The 24,331-nt window shown below is 43.9% G+C and overlaps 1 protein-coding gene across 2 annotated transcripts; it reads left to right on the top strand.

Moving 5' to 3' along the window:
• The first annotated feature begins 664 nt into the window (after positions 1-664).
• Positions 665-24,331, top strand: ADAT1 (adenosine deaminase tRNA specific 1). 2 transcript variants are annotated; one of them, XM_036012236.1, is made up of 10 exons: positions 665-746; positions 4,380-4,570; positions 4,880-4,948; positions 5,899-5,953; positions 6,416-6,546; positions 9,991-10,603; positions 12,550-12,695; positions 13,194-13,293; positions 20,504-20,590; positions 23,542-23,674. In XM_036012236.1, exons 2-10 carry the CDS (start codon positions 4,402-4,404, stop codon positions 23,672-23,674), a joined length of 1,503 nt encoding a protein of 500 aa, XP_035868129.1. In that variant the 5' UTR covers positions 665-746; positions 4,380-4,401. The 2 variants fall into 2 exon arrangements, with proteins under 2 accessions (XP_035868129.1, XP_028357933.1); XM_028502132.2 differs by lacking the exon at positions 665-746 and having other exon boundaries at positions 4,402-4,570; positions 23,542-24,331.

Raw genomic sequence — 24,331 nt, 5'->3', positions numbered from 1 at the left:
TTTTTTAAAGATTTTATTTATTTATTTTTAGAGAGAAGGGAAGGGAAGGAGAAAGAGAGGGAGAGAAACATCAATGTGTGGTTGCCTCTCATGTGCCCCCTACTGGGGACCTGGTCTGCAGCCCAGGCATGTGCTCTGACTGGGAATCCAACCAGCGACCCTTTGGTTTGCAGTCCACATTCAATCCACTGAACTACACCAGCCAGGCAAAAAGCTCAATATTTTTAACATATTGATTACATGTTGAAATAATATGTGGACTTAGTGGGTTAAATAAAACATGTTATTAAAATTAGTTTTACCTATTTCGTTTGACTTTTAAAAATATATCTACTGTGTACTACCATAGCACCCTGAACGCGCCCGACCTCATCTAAAATATATCTACTAAAGCATTTTAAATTACATACCTGGCTCAAATTATATTTCTACTGGGCAGCGCTGTTTTATACAGAAATTTAAACTAGTGTTCCAAGACACAATATCATTCTACAGTTATTTGAACCATGTTTTACCACACAGTCAGCGTCCTTCAGCTCATTTCACAGGCACCGCCGCACAGCTCTGCAAGCCGCGGAGCTCTAAGCACCAAGCACGGCTCCCCTCGCCTCTCCAGCGAAGGACTACAGGAGCCAGCGTTCACCGCGCACTTCTGGGGCGGGGCCTTGGGGACAGCCTCTTTGTGACATCACGTTCCCAACGCTACCGGGGTTCCGCTCCTTGCCTCCAGGGCGTGCGTCCTAAAGGTGGGCGGGGAGCGTCCGTGAGGTGGGGGGTTTACGCTCCGGAAGGACCTGGAGTGAGCTGGGGGACTCTGGAGCTTCTGGGGTGGGGGGAGTTGAGAGCCGTGCCACCCACGATGCAGGCACGGGGAAAGTGCAGCTGCTTTTCATGGAAGTGCCAGCCTACGCCGCGTGTAGAGCGAGCGCGGGGCATGGTGCACTCGCAGCCGCCTGCCGCGATACCCAAGGGGCAGGAGCGCACGTTGTCCCGGCTCCTTGGACCGGAGTCTACCTCGTAACCTTGAGTCGCTCTTGTAGCCAGCCGAATGGGCCCCAGCCTGGGCCTCTAGGGCCAGTAGAGAAGACAGCCTGCCTCCTAGGGTATTGAGGAGGGGGCCTGAGGGAAGTAGGCTTAGGGTCCTCCCGGCATCGCTTAAAACCTCCCCACGCCAGCCCACCCCCCCCCCCCCCCGCAGGCAGCCGATCTACCTTCATTTTTATTTGAAAAGGAAGTGGGTTCTTAAGCCTTTTGCAGTTGTCATAACAAGTGGTTTTGTGGGGGGCGGGGTACTGGGGGGCGGAGGGAAGGCCTGTTTAACTGAGTTATTGTTGAACTGAAAGACGCTATTCAAGATCTAGGACAGAGTGGATTTGAATTTTAGTGGACCCAGTACATCAAAAACATTCAACCATTGTGCACACTCAAGCCGACTTAACTATGTGAATGAGGTGATGGTATAGTTCTGGGATGCTTCATCTCAGGGAGTCAACGTTTCTTCTAGCAAGTTCCGTCTTCCTTGTCTGCTATTAATGGTTCGTGATGTATCTGGTTTCAGTACAGGTCGGTTCCCTGAGTATCTGCCTTCATAAAATATACTGCCCTGTGATAGCCACCCTCCATCCCTCCCAGAAATGAGAGGGAAATCCGAATGGAGGAGTTTAGCATCTCCCAAACTTTTCTTTTGCTCCAATATATGCAAGATTTATGCTGGTTTTCTGACTTTAAAGTAACAATTTGTCAGTTCCTGTCAGATCCTTGTTTTAAATCACTACGAGTTTATTTGAGCCAAACTAACAATTGCCAAGAAACACTATCATGATGGACTGAAAAAATAGTCTGGAAAATGGCAGTTCTGCAGCTCCTTTTATATATTAGAATAAAAGGAGATGTAAGGAGGGTTACATGAAATCCATGTAGATTAAATGGTCTGGAGAAAGCTAAGCAGGGAAATCTCTGGGATTGGATAATAAAGGCAAAAGGAACACATAGTTTTTACATTGGTGGGTACAGGATAGTTAATAAGTAGCGCTTATAGCACATAGAGTTAGTATATGGGGAACAAGATAACAAGGAGAGTTCTGGAAAAGATTACTCTGATATTTCAAAAGTACATTATCTTAGATTCGAAAGACAATAGACAGTTTCACTTAAGGTAAAGATTGAATTTTGTCAAGGAAGCTATAGGCCTAGGTTGTTACTACCCACCATAACTCACTTTTAGTTAGGATTTCTTTAAACTTTTTTTTCTTAAGGTTTTTTAGATTTATTTTTAGAGAGAAGGAAAGAAAGGAAAAAAGAAAAGGAGAAAAACATCAGTGTGAGAGAGAAACATCAATCAGTTGCCTCTTGTATTCACCCTGACCAGGGGCAGAATCAGCAACCTGGGGATGTACCCTGACCAAAAATCAAACCGGCAACATTTTGCTTTGCAGAGCAATGCCCAAAGGATCCACTTTGGTCAGGGCTTCAGTTAGGAATTTTTGTATACAGACCATCCATGTAGCTACTTTTGGTCTCTGAGTTTGTAGGACTGCCATGCAGGCCTCCCCTAAGCTTGTCAGGTTCAGTATGTGGCCCCTTTTTCCTCCATACCTTGAAGTATTTACAGCCTTAGATCTTGGTTTGCTTACATATCCACCATGGCCATTAGAGCCACACTGGTCTAAGGTCCTCCGTATGTAGTTAATTTAAGGAGCTTATTGGAGAACATCAAGTTTCAGAAGTGTATCCATTGGGGCTCAGTAACGTCTTTTTTTTTTTTTTTTAGATTTTATTTATTTATTTATTTTAGAGAGGGAAGGGAGGGAGATAGAGAGAGAGAGAGAAACATCAATGTGCGGTTGCTGGGGGCATGTCCTGCAACCCAGGCATGTGCCCTGGCTGGGAATTGAACCTGCAACACTTTGGTTCGCAGCCCGAGCTCAATCCACTGAGCTACCCGCAGCCAGGGCTAGTAGTGTCTTTTTTCATTTTAAATGTTTAGCTTTGTCCTGGCCACCACATGATCCCATTTTCTACAAAGAAGATTTCATATATTTGAGTCCAAGTGACTTCATTGATAGAGTCAATAGTCAGGAGTGGGAGAGTATCTAGCGAAGTATCCTAGGCCTCTTTCAGGCCTCTATCCTAGGTCTGATCTGATGAATGTTTTTTATTCGTGCCTTTATGTACCCACTTACAGCTCCCCTCCCTTTCAAGGAGCTCAAGGCAAATCAATCAGGGAAATCAAAGTTTCTTTTTAATAATATTAATCACAGTTGACAGTAAGTATGCTCAATATTAGAGCAGTTTTTAAAATTTTTTAAATTGAATTTAGAGAAAAAATAAAGGAAAAACGAAAACAAAAAACTGATTCGAGAGAGAGAGGAAGAGAGAAATATTGACTTGTTCCACTGATCTATGCATTTAATGGTTGATTCTTGTATGTACCCTGACTGGGGATCAAACCCAGAACCCTGGCCTACTGGGGCGATGCTCTAATTAACTGAGCTACCCAGCCAGGGCAACAGTTACTTTTTATAAATATTATGTAATCCTCACAATAACCTCATAGATTAAATACTACTGTTATTCCTATTTTAGCAGTTGAAGAAACAGACACAGGCTCATTTATCCAATTCCACACAGGTAATATAAGCAAAGCCATGATCGGAACCCAGAAAGGGTGACTCTAAAGCCCACAACCTTCAAAATTTCCTATGAGAACACTTGACTGTTGAGAAACCACTGGGCTCATCACTTTTCCCCTCTGCGTCATGAAAAAACATTATCAGAGAAATTAAAGGGTTGCTTTCCTGATAAGGGGATCAGTGGGAGATTTTCTACAGGGAGGTGAAGAATCAATGTGTGGGGGAGAAAAGAGAAAAATAAAATTCCTGAAAAAGAGGATTAAAAAACACCTTAAAGAAATAATGTATCTTCTGGTGTTGGTGGGATCTGGGACTTTGATCTTTCCTTAAAGATGAAAAACATCAGGGAAGTGGGAGAAAATTCCCCATGGAGTTTCAGCTACAGAAACCTAAGTACAAACGTGGTTGGAAAACCTGTTGAAAGCCTGTTGAAGCACAACGGTGCCAGGGTGTAGCATTGTGCATTGACCGTCCTTTCTGTCTTTTTTTTTTTTTTTAATTTTGAGAGTACACTTACTAAGGGAAAGAAGTGGGTGGAGGCAGGGCTACTGTCAGCTCACTGGAGTGTCAGAGAAAAGGGGGCCTTGGAGATAGGTTCAGGGGTTTAGCCCTGGACGAGCTGCCACTGCCCATTGCTCCCTGGTTGCAAGTCTTGTACCTTAGAGTTTAGGAGATGCACATCTGTGGGGGAAGGCGAGGGGGAAGGGAAAGGCTCCTGTACTTCTGATGGTTGTGGCTTTTAATTAGGGTCTCAGCACCAGCCCAGACCATGTGGACCCCGGATGAGATTGCAAGCCTGTGTTATCAGCACTATAGGATTAGGCTGCCCAAGCAGGGGAAGCCAGAGCCCAATCGTGAATGGACGTTACTGGCAGCCGTGGTGAAGATACAGCGAATAGCTGGCCAGACCTATGACTGCCCTGACAAACAGGTGCAAGGTGAGACCTTTTCTCCTTGAAACTCTCCCTCTCCTTGTCAGAGATGGTAGAATATACGGGGCTCTACAGGGGCCGTTGTCGCCAGGTACAAACTGCGATGTTGGGCATGTTCCCCATCTCTCCACCAGGTGGAGCAGTGATGTAAGTCGTGGGGGAGAGCCCTGCTGGAACTGCAGTGGTCTTCGCAGATGGGTCAGCCTGTGGGGAATGCTCTAGTCTAGAGGAATGTGCAGACTTATTAAACCTGAGGACGGAGGACCGTTCAGTTTCTGAAAGCTCACTTAACGATTTGTGTTTTTTCTCCCTCAGTGACAAAGGAAGTTGTCTCAATGGGAACAGGAACAAAATGCATAGGCCAGTCCAAAATGAGGAAGAGCGGTAAGCCCACATGGGGCCTAAACAGCGGGTGTCTAGAGAGCTTTGGAAACTGTGTCCATGTTGCTCTTTCCTCTCCTCTTCAGGGCAAAGGGGTCATGTTACTGAGGTGGCTGCCATTTCAATTCACACTTGCTATTGCTCCAGTTGGAAGGACAGAACTCACGTAAAGAATGAAAATAAACAGTGGAAGCAGAGGCTGCCAGGAACATGCTTTCTGAATGGATTGAAAGTTGGCCAGTATTTTCACACTCAAACCAGAAGTTTCCTGAGCTTAGCTAATCCACATTATCTTACTGAAGCCCCAGAAAGCAATCTGGAATTAAATGGTGACTTTGGCACCAAAAAGAATATGGAAATTCCTTAGAGATCTGGCATCTTCACCTTCTGCTTCCAGTTAGCAGAGCCTCCTGGAGTTGGCTTCCCCCATTTTCCTAGCTTCGCCTCCTGTGTATGAGGAAGCTGCTCCAGGACCACTATGGATTGAATTCCATGAGGTTGTTTCCCCATGAGCACCAGGGTGACAGCGGGGCACAAGCGATCTGGACCCTTGTCCCCCAGATAAAGATTTCCCTATAAATTAGTAGTTCTCAGCTGGGGGGAGATTTTGCCCTTCAAGGGACTTTGGCAATGTCTGGAGGCATTTTTGGTTGTCACAAGAGCAGGAGGAGAATGTGCTGCTGGCCTGCCAGCAGTGTTGTTCAGCATCCTGCAGTGCACAAGACAGACCCCACAACAAAGAATTTTCCTGTCCAAAATGTCAGTAGTGCTGAGTTGAGGAACCCTTCTGCAAGTGCATTGCCATCAGTGATTGTGATACTTTCTGGCAAAGCCCTCCAGAGCTACATGGCCATCCTGGGTGCTGGAGGAGAGCAATTGCTGTGGTCTGCTTCCAAACACCAGAGCTTCTCCAGGTTCCATATGTCTTCATTGCTGTCCTGTCTTTGCCACAGGAGACATCCTCAATGATAGCCATGCTGAGGTCATAGCCAGAAGGAGTTTCCAAAGGTAAAGTCACATCCCCAGAGAGTTTGATTTAGCCAGGTTTGGGGGTCCCAGAATTTGCATTTCTAGTAAGCTCCTGAGTTAAACTGATTTTGTTAGGCTGTGAACTAAACTTTGAATAGCACTGCTCTATACAGTGGTTCTCATGCTTGAGTGTGCATCAGAATCACCTAAAGGGTTTGCTAAAATCCAGATTGCTGGGCCCACGCCCAGAGATTCTGATTCAGCAGGTCAAGGGAGGAGCCTGAGAAGTTGCATTTCTATCAAATTCCAGATGATGCTTACACTGTCAGTTCAAGGACCACACTTTGAGAATCACTGGTCTAGGTCATTCTCATAATTCTAAGTCACTGTCCATCCCACTGGTCTTTAGTAGATCTTTCTTTCTTAGTAATCACCCAGCCAGAATCTTCCCCTTTACCATAGAGACTGGTGTTCATTCTGATAACACCCTGTGCCCACTAGGTACCTTCTCCATCAACTTTACTTGGCGGCCGCCCTGAAAGAGGATAGCATCTTTGTGCCAGGAACTCAGAGAGGACAGTGGAAACTCAAACCAGACCTGTCGTTTGTCTTTTTCTCCAGCCATACGCCCTGTAAGTACATTCAAGCCTGCGGATTAATGTTGTGTTGTCTTCTTCCTTATATTCGCCTTATCCATAGATACGTTTCTCACAAAAGCACTTCTGGCTGAAGTATAACTACAACTGGCCACAGTGCCTCTTTGTGAACAGGCCAGTATGCCTGATCATTTCTCTGCCAAGAAAAGGCAGGGTTGGGGATGTTGTGGCAGGGACTCACTTTTCAGTTCCCAGTCAGGACTGGGAAACATAAAACTGAAACCCTACCAGGCCTGAAACCAGCAGTGAGGTTTAGAAGTCCAAACTCATTTGATTCATTCATTCATTCATTCATTCATTCATTAAACATGTATTTTCTACTACTTGTCAGGGACAATATGACATGACATACTGGGTACATAGCAGGGAATAAGACTAGTCCCTTGCTTCCTCTCATAGAGTCTTTTAGGGAATGTTGACAGTCACCTTTGGTTAAGGTAAATTTTCATGAATTTTAAGGGGGTGTTCAGGTGCTGTGGTTGCATTAGGCAGGAAGACCAGACCTAGCCTGCAGAGAGTCATTTTGATCCTCTGTTTTCCTGTCTTGAAAATTAAGAATAATTTCTGCCCTTTGTAGACAACAACTCAGGGATGGCAGTAAAATTTTCTCACCCCAAAAAACTTTGAAATAAGGATATAAGATTATCCTCTGACTATTAAACTTTAAGACTAAAACTAAGTTAAACTTTAAACATCAGGGCAGAGATAGGTAATCACTCTAAGAGACAGAATAGCTGTCAAGACTTGATCATAAATCAAAAATATAATATAGCTTAAGACACAAAAGAGTTACAGAGGTAGGCAGGGATCATCCACAGTGTCCTCAGTAGTGAGTGCTCTGCTCCAGGGGCCAAAGGATGCTTCCTAACTCTGTGCTTCTCAAACTGTAGTATGCTGTATGAATCACCCAGGGATCTTGCTAAAATGCATGCAGGTTCAGATTCTGGGGTGGAGCCTGAGGTTCTGCATTTCTAATCAACTCATGGTTGGTGCCAGTGGTGTTGGCCTGTGGACCACACTTTGAGTAGCCAGGGCCTGGCTCACTCAGTAGTTTTGTTGTGGAGACAGAGACCATCTGGGGATCAAACTAGCCTGACCACTGCCTAATCAACCGACGCATCCACAGGCTGGTACTGCTCTGTGAGAGGGTGCTGATCTACAAGAAAAACAAGTACTATGTAATAAATTGTTTTAAATGCCAATTTCTTTCCATTTAAGATTTATGAGAGTTTAGTCATTTTTAATAATTAGCTGGAATTTTTAAAGATCTTACTTTATGGAATAAAAAGTTGACCACCTTCTGGAAAATCCTCTGGAAATTTTACTAGTCCGTGAAATCAAAATCTAGAACCACTGATCTAACTTCCCTGGCTCATTTAAAAAAAATTTTTTAAATGTGCTGTCCACCCATGGTTTGTCTGCAGAAAGAAAAAACACCACATAGAGAGTGTGACTTTCTGCCTCTCTTGACATTTATTCCTCATTACTAATTGATAATTTGGTGCATGGGTTAGCTACTTCAGACTCTTACTTATGAGTTTTATTAGCTTGAGTCAGCCTCTCAAGTTCAGGCATCTGTCAAGATCAAATCTCTGAGCCTGCAGAGTGGGAGGCGAGCCCTGGTGAATTCTCAAAGTCACTGTCACCTTGTGAGGTCTCTGGAAGCCTGCCAGCCGGCCTCTCTGGCAACACTCCCACTTCTCCATCTCTTGCCTTTCCCACTCTTGGGGTATAAGGCTGCAGATGCATTATTCACACATTCTAGAAAAGCAGCACACATTAGGTTAGTGTCTGAAGCAGTAGCTCTCTTCTCAACAGGAAGCTGTGCTTTTTACTAACCTCTGGGTTTTTTTGTTTGTTTGTTTGATTCCCTGTAAGCGCAGAATAGGTCAGAAATCCCCAAACCAGCACAGGGAAACACCAGCCGTGTAAGTCACTGCAGAGTTTAAGGATATGCACATGCATCTCTAAGATGGGGAAGTTGTAAGCTTTGTTTGCCAAACTTATTGGGTTGGCCAAAAAGTCTGTACAGTGTTCTTCTGTAAAACAAAAGACACATTTTTCATTTTCACCAGTAACTTTATTGATTTGGATATTTTGAGAATGTACATTGATTGTTCTCAATTAATGTCTCATTTTGGTCGCTATCAATTTCAGCTGCTTTACCTGACGGTGGAGCATCATCATCCACTGAGAAACCTCCAGCTCAAAACTTCACAAACCGCTTTTGACACATTTGATCAGTCACAGCACCTTCTCCGTACACGGCACAAATCTTATTTTGCATTTCAGTTGCATTTTTACCTTTCTTGAAATAATAAAGCATAATATGCTGAAAGTGTTGTTTATTTTCTTTCATCTTCAATATTAAAACGGCTACACAAAAATTCACCAATTTTGATACTTTTTGTTTTAAATGCACACTGAAGCTTTGTGCAGTGGCAGTATTGTAGCCAATGAGATTTATTTAAGGTGTGATTATTGCTCATGAAAAATGTACCCTGATATGACAACTGTCAAAATATAATCAAGCAAAATTGTTTTGAATGAAGTTAAGGACAACTAAGTGCTACTAGAGCCATCTTACAGAAATTTTGGCCAACCCAATATTTAACCATGGAATCAGCCACCCACTTTCGTTTTCCAGTACATCTTGTGGGATAACATTCCACAAAATGCACGTGGGAACTGCTCATTTTAAACCAGTGGTTCTCAATTTAGGACTGTTTGTTCCCCAGGAGACATTTGGCAACATCTGGAGACATTTTTGATGGTCAGACTAGAGACTGCTAATAACCTAGTAAGTAGAGACCAGGGAGGTTGCTAAACATCCTGTGATTTATAGGACAGACCCCACAGCAAGGAATTATCTGGCCCAAAATGTCAATAACATGGAGGTTAAGAAACTCTGGTCTAAACTAGTATCTAACCCTAACCCTAACCCTAGTATTTCCAAAACTTCCTTTGTTAGGAATTCCCTGGGATCTTTATTAAGATATTCCATTTCGAGACCCCTCCCATCCAGAAATTCTAACTCACTGAGTCTAGGAGAGGGACCGGGGTCATCAACAAGATGATTCATATTAGGAGAATGTGGGCAACTGTTCTTAATTCATCTCATGTCAGCCGGGAGAATAATATTAAGCTTTGTTTAGATGAGACCAATTGTGTTCAGGGTGGTATGGCCGTAGACATATTAAGCTGTGTTTAAAGCAGTGGTTCTCAAACTTGAGCTTGCATCAGAGCCTGGAGAGTTGATTAGTACACGGACTGTTGGATACCACCTCCAGAGTTTCTGAGGCAGCCAGTCTTGTGTGGGTCCCCAAAATTTGCATTTCTAACAGGTTCCTAAGGGATGCTGCTGTGTGGGTGGTCTCACTGCTAAGAACCACTGGTTTGAGAAGGTTTCTTCTCCTGTAGGCGGGGATGCCTCCATCATTCCCATGCTTGAGTTTGAAGACCAGCCTTGCTGTCCTGTCAGTAGAGATTGGGCCCATAACCCATCAGTAGGAGCCAGTGGTAACCTGGAAGCCACTGGAGATAAAAGAAAACGTGAAGACCCGGACAGTCCTGTGGCCAAAAAAATGAGGCTTGAGCCCAGGACTCCTGCCAGAAAAGTTGCCAACGGTGAGGCTGACCATCAGCGTTTTGGCAATCAGGAAAGTGGCCCAGTCCCACCAAAAGCCAGCAGCTCTGATCTCCCCTCAGAGGAACTGGCCACTGGACCAGCCCCCAGTGGTGCCAAAGTGGTGGATGTTCATAGAACCGGAGCTAAGTGTGTGCCTGGGGAAGCTGGAGACTCAGGAAAGCCTGGTGCCGAGTACCACCAGGTGGGGCTGCTCCGAGTGAAGCCAGGCCGGGGAGACAGGACTTGCTCCATGTCCTGCAGCGACAAGCTGGCACGGTGGAACGTCCTCGGATGCCAGGGGTCACTGCTGATGCACTTCCTAGAAGAGCCCATCTACCTGTCAGCCGTGGTCATCGGGAAGTGCCCGTACAGCCAGGAAGCCATGCGGAGAGCGCTAATTGGGAGGTGAGGGGGCCGGGAGGGAGGGCTCCACTGGAACAGCCTTTCCAAGAAGCAGGCTGAGAGTGTGTCTGAAGAGCCTCGAAATATCCATGCATTTTGCTCCAGCAGTTCCACTGCTAGGAATTTGCCCTAAAGAAGTAATTAAGGAAAGGTTCAAACATTTAGCTTTGTGTGTAGTCATTTTTAAGAAATGAAACCACTACAATGGCCAGCAATAGATCGAGTGATTTTTGTTAAGACTCCTATAGAAGAAATTTAATATGGTAAGATGCTTGTTATGTCTAAAGAGCAGTTTATTTTATTTTTCTTTATTTTTTCCATTACCACTTATTCCCCTTACACCCCCTCTCCCTTGCAGTCACCACACTGTTGTCCATGCCCATGAGTCCTTTTTCCTTTTTGCTAGATCCCTCCACCCCCTAACCCCCACCATAGCTGCCATCCTTCTCTCTATCTATGAGTCTAAAGGGCAATTTAGAAGATAAAATGAGTTCATGTTGGTCTTCAAGTATATATGCATATAGAAAAATTGCGGGAGGATATACACAAAGGTATTAATGTTATTACCTCTGAGATATGGTATTATGGGTAGTTTTTTCTTCTTTGTGATTACTGTTTTCTAATTTTTCTACAGTATACAAATATTACTGTTAATTTTTTTTAAAACCTTCAAACATTAGTGTTAATATTTGAAAGGATAAGTGACAAAGGATGACCAGTCAAGTGTGGTCTTCCTAAAGAAGGCAGCCAGACCCAGTAAATGCTGTGATAGCTGTGGGCAGGGTGAAGCCCTGGCCAGTGGCAGCCTGTGAGCCTGTGTCAAACCGCTCCTGGAGCCAACTCCAGGAAGCAGCCCCAGGATGTGGCCCCCTAATTCCACCTCTGGATACATACCCCAGAGAAATGAAAACACATATCCACGTAAAAACTTGTACGTGAATGCTCACAGCAGCATTCGTCATAATTGCCCCAAAGTGAAACAACCCAAAGGTCCACCAGCTGACGAATGGATAGATATGGTATGTCCATACAGTGGAATATTACTCAGCCACAAAAAATGAAGGACTGATACATGTTGCAACATGGATAAACCTTGAAAACCTTATGGCAAGTGAAAGAAGCCACGTAATATATGATTTCACATAATGAAATACCCCAAATTGGCAATCTGTAGAGACATAAAGTAGATTTGTGGTGCCAGGGGCTGGAGGAAAGGATGTGACTGCTAAATGGTGCAGGGTTTCTTACTGGCCTGATGAAAATGTTGTAAACTTAGAATGTGGTGATACTTGCACAATTCTGTGAATATACTAAAAAACCTTTGAATTATATACTGCAGAGGGGCAAATTTTTTGATATATAAACTATATCCCAATAAACATGCTTAAAAAAAAAATAAAAGTGACCCTACCACTCTGCCCAAGATGTTTTCTGTGTTTTCCATGTTTTCCTTACCCTGAGACTTTTAAATCGCTGTCTGCGTAGGTCTAAACCAATGTCTTGTTGGCACTGAGTTTATGTGAAAGATACAAGAGAAACAAATGAAGTTTTATATTATAGGATAACTTTGGTTTCTGGTGTGTTTGAAGGATTTGCTAGGAAGCAGATGCCAACAAATTCATGTTTCCTCTTACGGTTTTCAAATCTTTCAAAGTGATATCAGGAATAGAGTTCAGTGTTACCGAAATCACTGAGGGGTGGTGACTCAAATAGTTACCACTTCAGAGTAATGAGAGGGGGGTCTTCCTCCAGCCCTAAGTTTCGTGTGATTTCGTTTCCATTCTCCCACACCCTCCTGGACTTCCCTCCCCATAAACACCCCAGTCCACACACCCACTAAGGCCTTTGCCTCCCACTGAGACACAGTGGCAGCAGTGGGGTCCACAGTCCTAGATACTCTCTTTCTCGAAGAATGTGCCTAAACTGAATGATTTCCCCCTCCCATTTAGGTGTGAGAATATCTCAGCTTTACCCAAAGGCTTCGGAGTTCAAGAAGTGAAAATACAGCAGTCGGATTTACTGTTCGAGCAGAGCCGCTGTGCGGTGCAGACCAAAAGGGCTGACGGGCCAGGCCGACTCGTTCCTTGCGGAGCAGGTAAGGGATCCAGGTTCCACCTGCCCTGGAGTGCCTTGTCCCCAGACCATGGAGTGCCTTGGGGTGGGCCACATCCTCCCAGCCTGGGGAGGCAGTTTACCACCCAAATGGTCAATAGAGTGGGCTTTGGAGACACCCATACTCTGTCAAGTTCATGTTCTCTGTGACCCTGGGCAACCTGCTTAGTCTCTCTCAGCCTCAATTTATTCATCTCCAGATAAAAATATCATTTATTTGTCAGGATTGTTATGAGAATTAAATGAGAAATTCTGTTTCATAAATGCTCAGTGATTGTTAGTTGTTATGATGATGATGATAATGATGGTGATTAATCATGAATAAACCATGTGTACTCTTTGCCAGAGTGACAGTCATTGTGCCTGACGTTCTATCTAGCACTCATGGGTCTGCAAAGACAGGGAGAAATTTTTATTAAAACAGCTCTGGAACTTACAGAAAACCGAAGAGTGTTAACTCTAGAACCTTATCTTTTCATAGCCATCAGCTGGAGTGCAGTTCCTGAGCAGCCATTGGATGTCACCGCCAATGGCTTTCCACAGGGCACAACGAAGAAGAGGATGGGGAGCCTTCAGGCCAGGTACAGTGCAGCGGGGCAGATGGAGGGGTGGCCATGTGCTCACTCCTCACCACTACTTCCAGGATGTTTTCATCACCCCAGAAGAAAACCCTATACCCATTAGCAGTCACTCCTCACCTTTCCCTCTCCCCATCCCCGGCAACCCTAATTTATATTCTATCCCCATGGATGTATCTATTCTGGGCATATCATATAAATGGAATATGCATTATGTGGCCTGTTATGTCTAACTTCATTACCTAGCATGTTCTCAAGGTTCATCCATGTTGTAGCATTTATCAGTCTTTCATTCCGTTTTATGGCTCAATAATATGCTATGGTGCGGATATATCACCTTTTGTTTATCTGTTCATCCACCGATGGATGTTTGGGTTATTTACTTTTTGGCTGTTGTGAATACTGCTGCTATGAACATTTGTATGCAAGATTTGAGGTGGACATTTTCTTTTTATTTTAAGGATACATTTATTAAAGTTGGAGACAGTGTAACAAGGAAGGGCCTAGGAGAGCAGAAGCAACAGGAGCAGGCCAAGGTGGGGCTGCCTTGGCTCCCTAGAAATGTGACAGGAAAGACGGGAGCCAAGGCGGGGCTGCTGTCAGCTCACTGGAGAGTCAGAGGAAAGGGGCCTTGGCTGCAGGTTCGTGGGATTAGCCCTGGGGCCAGCTGCTGCTGCCCATTGCTCCCCCGTGGTTGCAAGTCTGATCCCTTAGAGTTTAGGAGATGCACGCCTGTGGGGGAAGAAGAAGGGGAAGGGAGGTGCGCGGGAGTGCTCCCAGGAGGGAGAGCACCTGGACCCATTTTCAGTTTTCTTGTGTATGCCTGGGAGTGGGACTCCTAGGTCATGTGATAACCTCGGGTTTCACTTTTCGAGGATATGCTAAACTGTTTTCCATAACAGCAACACCATTTTAAAACTTCCCCCAGCAATGTATGAGAGTTTCAGTTATCCTGCATCATTTACAGTACTTGTTAGTGTCTGTTTTGTGTTTTTATTGAAGCCATTCTAGTGGGTGTGAAGTGCTGTCTCACTGTGGTTTGGATTTGCACATTCCTTGTAACTAATGATGTGGAGTGTCTTTTCACATGCTCATTAGCCATTTGTATATCTTCTTTAGAGCAATGTTTATTCAGATCTTAGCCCATTTTTAAAACATTTTATTTTCTGATTTGAGAGAGAAAAACATCAATTTGTTGTTCCAGTTATTTATGCATTCATTGGTTGCTGCCGGTTTGTTTTCTGACTGGAGGTCGAACCTACAACCTTGGCATATTGGGATGATGCTCTAACCAACTGAGCTACCCAGCCAGCGCCTTAGCCCATTTTAAAAATTGTTTTATTTCTCTTTTATGGTTGAGTTGTAAGATTTCTTTCTGCATTCTAGACACTAGTCCTTTATTAGCTATACATTTAAAAATATTTTCTCCAATTCTGTGTGTTGTCTTTTCACTTTTTGAGAGTGTTTTAAAAGTTTAAAATTTTGATGTCTATTTTATCTTTTTTTTTCCCACAATTTGTGCTTTTGGTGTCCTAAGAAACCATTGCCTAATCCTAGGTCCCAAAGATTTACTCTATGTTTTCTTCTAATAGTTTTATAGTTTTTGCTCTTATGTTTTGACTGATCCATCTTGAGTTACTTTTTCTATAAGGTGTGAGATGGGGTCCATCTTCATTCTTCAGCATCCAGTTGTCCCCGCACTATTTTTTGGAAACACTATTCTTTCCCCTGGGAGATTTTGAAAGGAACACTTGCTTGGGCTTTTCCACTAGGGATTCTGGCTTAGTAGGTCAAGGTTGGAGCCCAAGAATCACTCATAAAGCTCCATGGTGACTGCATTGACAAAAAGGGCACCATGGAAAACTGTGTCTTCAGATTGGCTTTTGCTGAAGTGTAGAGCTTAAGAGCTGCTGGACATGACATGGTTTTCATTGTTGAGTGTTTGGAGGTTCATGCATCTGCCATGCTGGTCTCATCTACCCTGTTTTTCCCTCCCACTGAGCCACAGGTGTTCTGCAATAGCCTGAGGGTGGGACGGGTTGTGGCGGGGTGGCCTCCCCACCAAAGGCATTTTCATCTCAGGCTGGGCTGAGCTGCGCTGAGTGACTCTTTAGGACCCCCACAATTCACAGGTCGTCTTTTTCACTCTAAGTTGATTTTCCATTTTTTTGTATTATGCCTTTATAGAGTTATAATTAAATTTTACAGGTGGATTTTTTTTTGACATGGTTATTTGCCTGATTCAACACAAACAACAACAACTTACATCTTATTAGACTTTAAAAAAAAATTTGCTCTTTGTAGCCACTAACCAGCTTTAAAACAGCCTAAATGGCAGACTTGGCCTGTCTCCTGGTTGCCCAGCATATTGACTTGAGCAATATTTACAAACCTGTTGTGGGTAGAGACTTTTGGACGTTTTTCCGCATGTGCCTTCCTGGCTTCACAACACCATTAGCACCTCTCAGGGGACCGAGGCTGTGTGAGCAGAGCAGGTCACGAGGGACAGGGACAGGAACCACATGTTTCCTGCTGAGCTGTGTTGACAGGCTAGAGCAACTCATACATACGGGCCCTACCCACCTGTCTGTGGTTTCGGTTTGCTGCCTTGCCTTAAGTCTAAAATGCTCTTCTTCACTATGAATCCACACCTTCTTTCATTTTAAAAACTCAGCTCAGCCACTGCTGCCTTCTGGCTCAAAATTACCATCTTTTCTTTAAATCCCCATAGCAGTGTTCTCCAGCTCCTCCCAATACATCATTGCTCTCCTTGTGATTGGGAGTGCCTCCTGCTCTCGCCCTTGCTCTGCCTCCAGCTATCCAGGTGGCTTCAAACAAGTCCATTTGCTCTCTGGGCTTCAGTGTGTTCCTATCTGTAAAACAAGGATGTTGGAATAGATGATCTGAGATCTCACACGTGGTGGATGCCTTTCCATCTAGAAGGCAGACTCCATACAGAGAGGAAGGATATGGTGGAAAGAGTGGACGCTTCGTGGTTTCTGGTTCCCTTTCTCCCTGGAGGTGTGAACCCGGAAAAAATACCTCTCTGCACCTCTGTTTTCCCAGCAATAAAGCAAGGGTAACCAAGAGTTCCTATTGCACAGGAATGTTGTAAGAATTGAACGAGAGAGCCTTTAACGTGGTGCAGGGCTTGCAGGAGATATCTTGTTAAGATTGATTTCCTCTTCATTTGTCAAAGAAAGCTTCATATTATTTATGAGTCCATTACTTTTATTCTAAAGACCAGCAACTGCTGGAGAGAAAGCAGGTTTTCTCATTGCTCATTCCTGAGTGCCAGCATCCAGGGACCACCTCTTTAGAACTTCAGGGAATATGAACTCAGACTGGGGCATTATAGACATTTAATATACTAGTGCAACACTACAGGAGCTATTTTGTATAAATCCTGTGTGTGTGTGTGTGTGTGTGTGTGTGTGTTACCAATAATGAGATAACAGGACTCTTATTTTTAAGAAGCTTAATTTTATTCTGCCTGTTACAGGCAAATTCCTTTGCCCTAAAGTAGAAAATTGTCTTCCCCTCCTTGTCCAGATACCAAACAACCTAGAGAATTACTATATGGCCCATTGGATTATAAAAGAAAAGATGAAGGGATTAAAAATAAATTTAAGTATATCTAAGTATGTTAGAGTAAAGATTGTGCTAGACTGAAAATATCAATGTGAATGTATAACGTTTAAAAAAATTATGGCCCTGACCTATGTGGTTCAGTTGGTTGGGCGTCATTCCACACAGCAAAAGGTCACCGGTTGAATTCCTGGTCAGGGCACATGCCTGGGCTCTGGGTTGGTCCTCAATCAGGGTGAAGACAAGAAGCAACCAATGGATGTTCCTCTCTCTCTTTCTCACTACCTTCCTTCTCTCTATAAATAAATAAATAAATAAATAAATGGGGGGTTTTAATTACATATATATGTATAGCTTTCCTAGGTATATGTGTGTGTACATATTTTTTTCAGTAAAGTTTGATTTTCTTCATATAAATCTTTCACATCTTTTATTAGAGTTATTCCTTAAATGTTATACTAGTTATCTCTTGCTGTATAACAGGTTATCCCCCAAAACTTAGGGGCTTAAAACAATAGTTAACATTTATTTCATAGTTTCTATGCATCAGGAATTTAGGAGGAGCTTAGTGGTAATTCTGGCCCAGGGACTCATGAGGTTACAGGCCCTTATGTCAGCCAGGAGCGCAGTCACCTGAAGGCTTGAGTGCATCTGAAGGATCCAGTTCCAAAATGTCTCACTCACGTTGCTGACAGGTCAGTGCTGGCTGTCTGCAGGAGGCCTCAGTTCCTCACAACTTGGATCTCTCCATAAGGCTACCAGTGTTCATCTTCACAACACAGGGTCTGGCTTTCCCAGAACATGGGATCCAAGAGAGCAAGGCAGTAGCCACAGTGTCTCTTATGACCTAGCCTCAGAAGTCACACTGCACCTGCAACCTCCCAATGGTTATACAGGTCAGCCCTACTCAGTGTGGGGGCACAGGGGGATTGCACAGAGGCATGAATTGCAGAAGGCAAGAATCAATGTCTCACAGGTTGGCTACTATCAATGCTATTTTAAGTAATTTTTATTTCATTTTCTGAGCATTGCTGTTGCAACCAGTTTTTTGTTTCTCTATGTGCAGCCAGTGTTTGTATCCAGCAACTTCACTAATGCTTATTATTCTGCTGATTTATATGGGAATACTTTCAGAAGTTTTTAATATAGATAATATTTTGCAAATAGCATTTCGTTTTAATCTTCCATTCCATTCATTTCTTGACTTACTCTGCTGGCTAGAACTGACAGTACTACCCTCATCTGTAAATAATGGCTTTGGGTTTTGCTTTTCAATCCTTATTCCTTTTATTTCTTGTCTTACTGGCCAGAACCTTCTGTATAATGTTGGATAAAAGCAGTAAAAGCAAGACCCTTGTCTTATTCCTGATTTTAAGGACATGTATTTACTGTAGGTTTTTATAGATACCCTCTATGAATTTAAATACCTTACTTAGTCCTCATTTGTAAAAGGTTTTAAATCATTTGATATTGAATTCTAGCATGATTTTTCTCTATACATTTTCCATAGTTATGTTTTTTCCTTTAATCTGTTCATGAGTTCCATTAGTTTTTTTGGCTTTGGAGGTTTTTAAATGTTAAAGCAGCTTTATGTTCCTGAGTGCAAACAGCCACTTACCACAGTTTGGGCCCAGGAAGAGCAGCCTGTGAGGGCTTAGGGTTCTGCTTTAAGCAGTGATTCCTTCCGTAGGCTAGGCCCCCCGCCAGGAAAGGTGGTTTCTTGACAGACTCTGCAATCCCTTATATCATCGGTAGCAGTACGGCCACTGTATCCAAGTTGATGGTACAGTTTGAGAAGACAGTGAAGGGTATGGTGTGTAAACATGAGACTACACATTGTGGGCACTCACAATGGTTCCCAACTTCTAGATCAGCTCATGAATTGTGTATATGAAGGAAGGAAGGAGGCCTGTATGGTCCAGGCCACAGCCAAACTGGATGGGCCAAACCAAGAAGGCACAGGTGGGCTGGGAAGGAATCCACACTCACTTCCTTCCTTGTTCCAACTGCGACTTCTGTGAAGCTTGATGTTTGAAGCAATAGGTTGGCCTTCAAAAGCCTTTGATGCCCAAAGGGAGAATCTGGAGATTCTGCCTCAGGTGGCTCATGGAAATAGGTAGAACCATTCAAGTTTCTGAAACAAAACTTTCAATTTCTTGTAAGTAGTATTACCCAAGGGGCCAGCTCCCTTGAAAGGAGGTAGCCAACATGGCTGATAGGCACCCTGGGGGGAAGTTAGTAATTTCATCTCTGCCTTTATCCCCTTTGAACCTGTCACCTTGATGATTTCATGCTGATAACATCTTAAAAAAAGATTGTATTTATTTATTTATTTATTTACGTATTTGAGAGAGGAAGGGTGAGATAGAAACATTAATGTGTGGTTGCCTCTCTAGCGCCCCCTACTGGAGACCTGTCCCACAACCCAGGCATGTGCCCTGACTGGGAATCGAACCAGTGACCCTTTGGTTTGCAGGCCAGCACTCGATCCACTGAGCCACACCAGCCAGGGCCTGATGTCATTTTTTTTTCAATCATTGTTCAAGTACAGTTTTCTCCCCCCTACTCCCGTTCCAGCCCACCCACCCAACCCTCCCCCCTTCCCCCCATTACCCCTCACCCCTAGTTTTTGTCCATGTGTCCTCCAAATTTGTTCCTGTAATCCCTACCCATTCCCCCCTGAAATTCCCTCTTCTCTCCCCTCTGGCCACTGTCAGACTATCCCCTATTTCAGTGTCTTTGGTTATATTTTGCTAGTTTTTTGTTTTGTTTTGTTTTGTTGTTTAGATTCCTGTTAAAGGTGATATCATGTGGTATTTGTCTTTCACTGCCTGGCTTGTTTCACTTAGCATAATGCTTTCCAGCTCCATCCATGCTGTTGCAAAGGGTATGAGCTCCTTCTTTCTTTCTGCTGCATAGAATTCCATTGTGTAAATGTACCATAGTTTTTTGATCCATTCATTTACTGATGGGCATCTAGGTTGCTTCCAGCACCTAGCTATTGCAAATTGTGCTGCTATGAACATCGGGATGCAAAGGTTCTTTTGAATTGGTGTTTTAGTATTCTTTTTTTTTTTTTTTTTAAGATTTTATTTATTTATTTTTAGAGAGGGAAGGGAGGGAGAGAGAGAGAGAGAGAGAGAGAGAGAGAGACATCAATGTGCGGTTGCTGGGGGTTCTGGCCTGCAACCCAGGAATTTACCCTGGCTGGGAATCGAACCTGGGACACTTTGGTTCCCAGCCCGCGCTCAATCCACTGAGCTACGCCAGCCAGGGCTGTGTTTTAGTATTCTTAGGATAGAGTCCCAGCAATGGAATTGCTGGGTCAAAAGGCAGATCCATTTTTAGTTCTCTGAGGAAGTTCCAAACTGCTTTCCATAATGGTTGTACCAGTCTGCAGTCCCACCAACAGTGCACTAGGGACCCCCCTGATGTCATTTTTTAAGATGAGATTCCTTTCTTTGCCTCTACCTAGTCAGACCCTTGGGTCTAGATTTTCTCCTTACCAGTACAGGTGAAAATGGGGGCTCAGGCACATCCAATAGCATTTGAAGCTTGGTAACTTTGGTAGGGATCTGGTACATAGCAAACACTTAATAAATCCTCTTCGCCTTTTTCTAAACAGATCTCGAATCAGCAAAGTAGAACTCTTCGGATCATTCCAGAAGCTGCTAAGCAGTATTTCAGAGGACAAGTGGCCAGATTCCCTCAGGTGATGTTGTTGACCCATGTTTTTCATATTTAGGAAGACTTCTGGTTTATTTCTGGCTTATGAGTACCAGGAAGCTTCAGCAGAAGTGGTGTTTCAGTAGGCCAGTGGGCACTTATCACTGACCACACGCTCTTCCATCCCCATGGCTCTGCTTGCAGATACGTGTGAGGTATGGAGGATGGGCAGTTTGGTAGAACGAAGTCACAAGAGACTAAGGGTGGAGTTGGGTCTGGGACCATTCCAGGCCCTCCTTTCATTTCACCTTCAGATGGAAAGCATTGTGAAAATAGGAGTGCTTGGAGAGCAATATAATTAGGAATGTCAAGTCTCTTTCTTTTTCTTTTTTTTTAAGATTTCATTTATTATTTATTTTTAGAGAGCAGGGAAGGGAGGGAAGAAGAGAGGGAGAGAAACAACCATTGGTTGCCTCTTGCACGTCCCCAGATGGGGACCTGGCCCATAACCCAGGCATGTGCCCTGAGCAGGAGTCTAACCCACTGGTTTGAGTTCAGTTCACAGGCTGACGCTGAATCCACTGAGCCACTCCAGCCAGGGCTCAAGTCTCTTCTTCTTTTGTTCACATCATTGGTTGTGAACTGCAACTCCACGATTGAAATCACTCTCCAAACAGGAACATAGAGAATTCAGGTGGGTGGGTGCAATTCAGACACTTAACTACCCAGAGTTGGGCCAAATTTTAGAGAACAGAGGGCACAGTCCTTAGAAACTGCCCTCACTTCCGATGCTAGCCACAAGCTTAGGGGCTCCCAGCCACCCACACTCCTGACCAATTGACCACAAACTCAGGATTCCCACTACCTACTCGGGTTCAGCAATTCACTAGAAAAACGGATAGAATTCAGGAAAGCATCTGTAGTTACAATTACCTTTGGCTGTGAAGAGTACAAGTGAGGACCAGCTAAAAGAAGGGACAGGTAGGGGGAGGTCTGGGAGGGTCCCAAACTCAGAGTTTCCATGTCCTCAGGATGCATCACCCTTTCAGCACCAACCAGAAAGTTGACTTGAGCTTCAGAGTTTTGGGGGGCAGGTTATTAATAAAAATGATTGATTGAATTGCAGTTCACACAATGTGATTGAACTCAATCTTATCTCCCCTTCCCACCCTACGAGGTAATAGTGCTATCAGGTGGCTCAGTGCTCCAAGTCTCCAGTCTCACGGTTGGGCTTCCTGGCATGGCCTGCCCCATCCTTGCAACTCGCCAGGGCTCACCATGAGTCACCTTGTTAAACATGAACTTAGGTGTGATCTGAGGGGTCCACCATGAATAACAAAGTCAGTCCTATCCCCTGGGAAATTCTAAGGGTGTGGAGGTTCCCTCCCAGGAACTGGTGACAAAGACCAGCCAAAATCTTTATTATATACAGTAGGGAAGCAGAGGAGCATCCAGAAACTATTATATGAAGAGGCTAGCCACTGTTATCACCATCATACATACTGTGGTTAGTATCGATGCCCTCTAGTCATTCGTGGTTGGTTTGCTTGTGTCGTGTCCAGAAAAATGAATCAAACTGGACCTGGGTGGGTTTCTGTACATTCTGTGTATTAAAAATAATCTGGACTTAGTTAAGGAGAGAACTTCACTCAAAAGGACTATTGTAGCAAGAGAAGGAGTCTATTACGATAGGAGAGGACTAATGCGATAGCAAGAACACTCCAAGCATAAGCTTTACAAGCTTCCCAAAGGGCACATGGAAAGGGGTCTTCTTTTATACAGAGAGGTAAAGAAGGCTGAACAGCACCTGGAACAGGGGAGTGGGGTGAGCAGGTGGTGTGATAGGATAATTGAACCAATAGGGAAATGTCCTTTCTTGCTGTCAGTCGGTCCTCAGGAGGGCTGGCTGTTCAGGGGTTGTTACACATTCTGAGGCTGGATCAGAGTTCTGGGGCCTGGGATAAGGAGAGAAGTGCACCTGATATTTGGTCAAGTTAGCAGGTATTTTGTCAAGATTGGTCAGTGGATTCAGCTAATCGTTATGGGACAAAGAATGGGAATTTGGAGGGTCTGGGTCTGGCTTTGTGATAGGTGAATGGAAGGGGCATCCAAGAGTCTTATTTAAGTCACGGAGAAGGGCAGTTCTTTGCAGTCAGCTATGCCCCAGAACACAGAAGGGTGGCAGGGCAATTCCTTACCCATAGCTGTTTTTTAGGAACTTGGGGCTCAGGTAAAGTTTAACATTGTCATATGTATAGGTCCCACCCATCAGCCAACAAAAAGCTGTAGGAAATTGATCAAACAACTGAAATCAATTTTTGCTGCAAATAGCAACTTTGCTGAAGTGAGCTAAGAAGCAGGATAAAATTGGATCAATAAGACATGAGTATCAGTTTCTTCAACTATAAGATACAAGGACAGAACTCAAGGTCCAAGTGGAGAAGAGAGCTGGGAGGAGCTTGACTCAAGTTTGGTCAAAAGAGTCTTTGTTACAATGAAAATCTTTTAAAACTAGATACAAGTATTGCAAATATTATTCAACATATCAACCATTTTTTAGCAGTCAGAACTAAGGGATTGGGAGGGGTGTTGGCTGTCCGTAGGTAGGAGGCAAATACGGATGAAATGGAAAGTGCTTTGCTTTGTGAGGGAAAATGAGGCCAAGGAGTTTCTAATGGCTGTATCCTCTGGTGGAAATTATACACACTTAGAAAACTTTCAACCAAAAAAAATGATAGTTATTTTTGTTTTTAACTGATTTCACCAGGACCAGACAAAACTAGCATTCTTTTCATTCTTGCCTGTTTTAATCCATGTTATTTTGTAGTGAATTCGCTACAAAGGAGATAGAATCTCTCTAGGAAAGCAAGCATACCAAAATTCTCCTGTTCCTAAGTCTCTTGTAATGAATCTGTCCAGATGATTGCTCCTGTGTCTTGTTGGCCCTGGTGGTGAGCTGTTCAATGAGAAACTGCTTGGTGGTGTTGTGTGCATTAGGGTGCAGAAGCTAGAGACGTATCAAGAGTACAAGGAGGCTGCAGCTGCCTACCAGGAAGCCTGGAGCACACTCCGGAAGCATGCATTTGGATCCTGGATCAGAAACCCACCAGATTATCACCAGTTTAAATGAGACGGGACAGTTTGCAAAGAGCTTACTGGTAGCACGGTGTTTTCCAGCCCTTCCTGCTAGACCACCTTCTTCCTTTGTGCTGGACAAGTGTTAGATTTTCTTGTGGCTGAATCAGGACAAAAAGTCTGCCATCTACCGGAGCAGCATATCTCTTCTTTGTAAGAGGGATGGAATCTCAGAACATGGAACAATCCATACTTGATTGATGTAGCTCTCTGCTAAAATGGCATCTCACTAATGACCTTGGCATCTGTCCTAACCTGTGTTTTATTACTCCTCAAAATTATGGAATAAGAATTTGAAATATGGTACTTTAAAAGTGATGCTCTGTTTTGTGTGTTCCTACATTAATTCAGCAAGTATATGTTGGGCTGAAATGATGTTTAAATCTCTGCAAGTCTGCCTGGCATACCCAGTCTCTCTTCTTTCAAAGAGCCATCCCATCCTGCTCAGTGGGAAACCATGTAGCCATGAGACTTGGTTGAAGCAAACCTTACTCCTGCCTCCAGGAATGTGAGCTATCAAGCCCTGGACAGTCCTGGAACTGTTGATAGAGCTATCAGGAAAGATTCTCTCTCCTCTTGTATCAGGAGCTGGGAGGGCCACATATTCTTGGAACCTTGCCTACCACATAGAGACAGTCGGCTTCAGAATGAA

This window comes from Phyllostomus discolor, chromosome 12 (genome assembly GCF_004126475.2).
Source record: "Phyllostomus discolor isolate MPI-MPIP mPhyDis1 chromosome 12, mPhyDis1.pri.v3, whole genome shotgun sequence".
Lineage (NCBI taxonomy): Eukaryota > Metazoa > Chordata > Mammalia > Chiroptera > Phyllostomidae > Phyllostomus > Phyllostomus discolor.
Note: the sequence above shows the minus strand (reverse complement) of the source record. Positions and strands in the feature narration are given on the sequence as shown.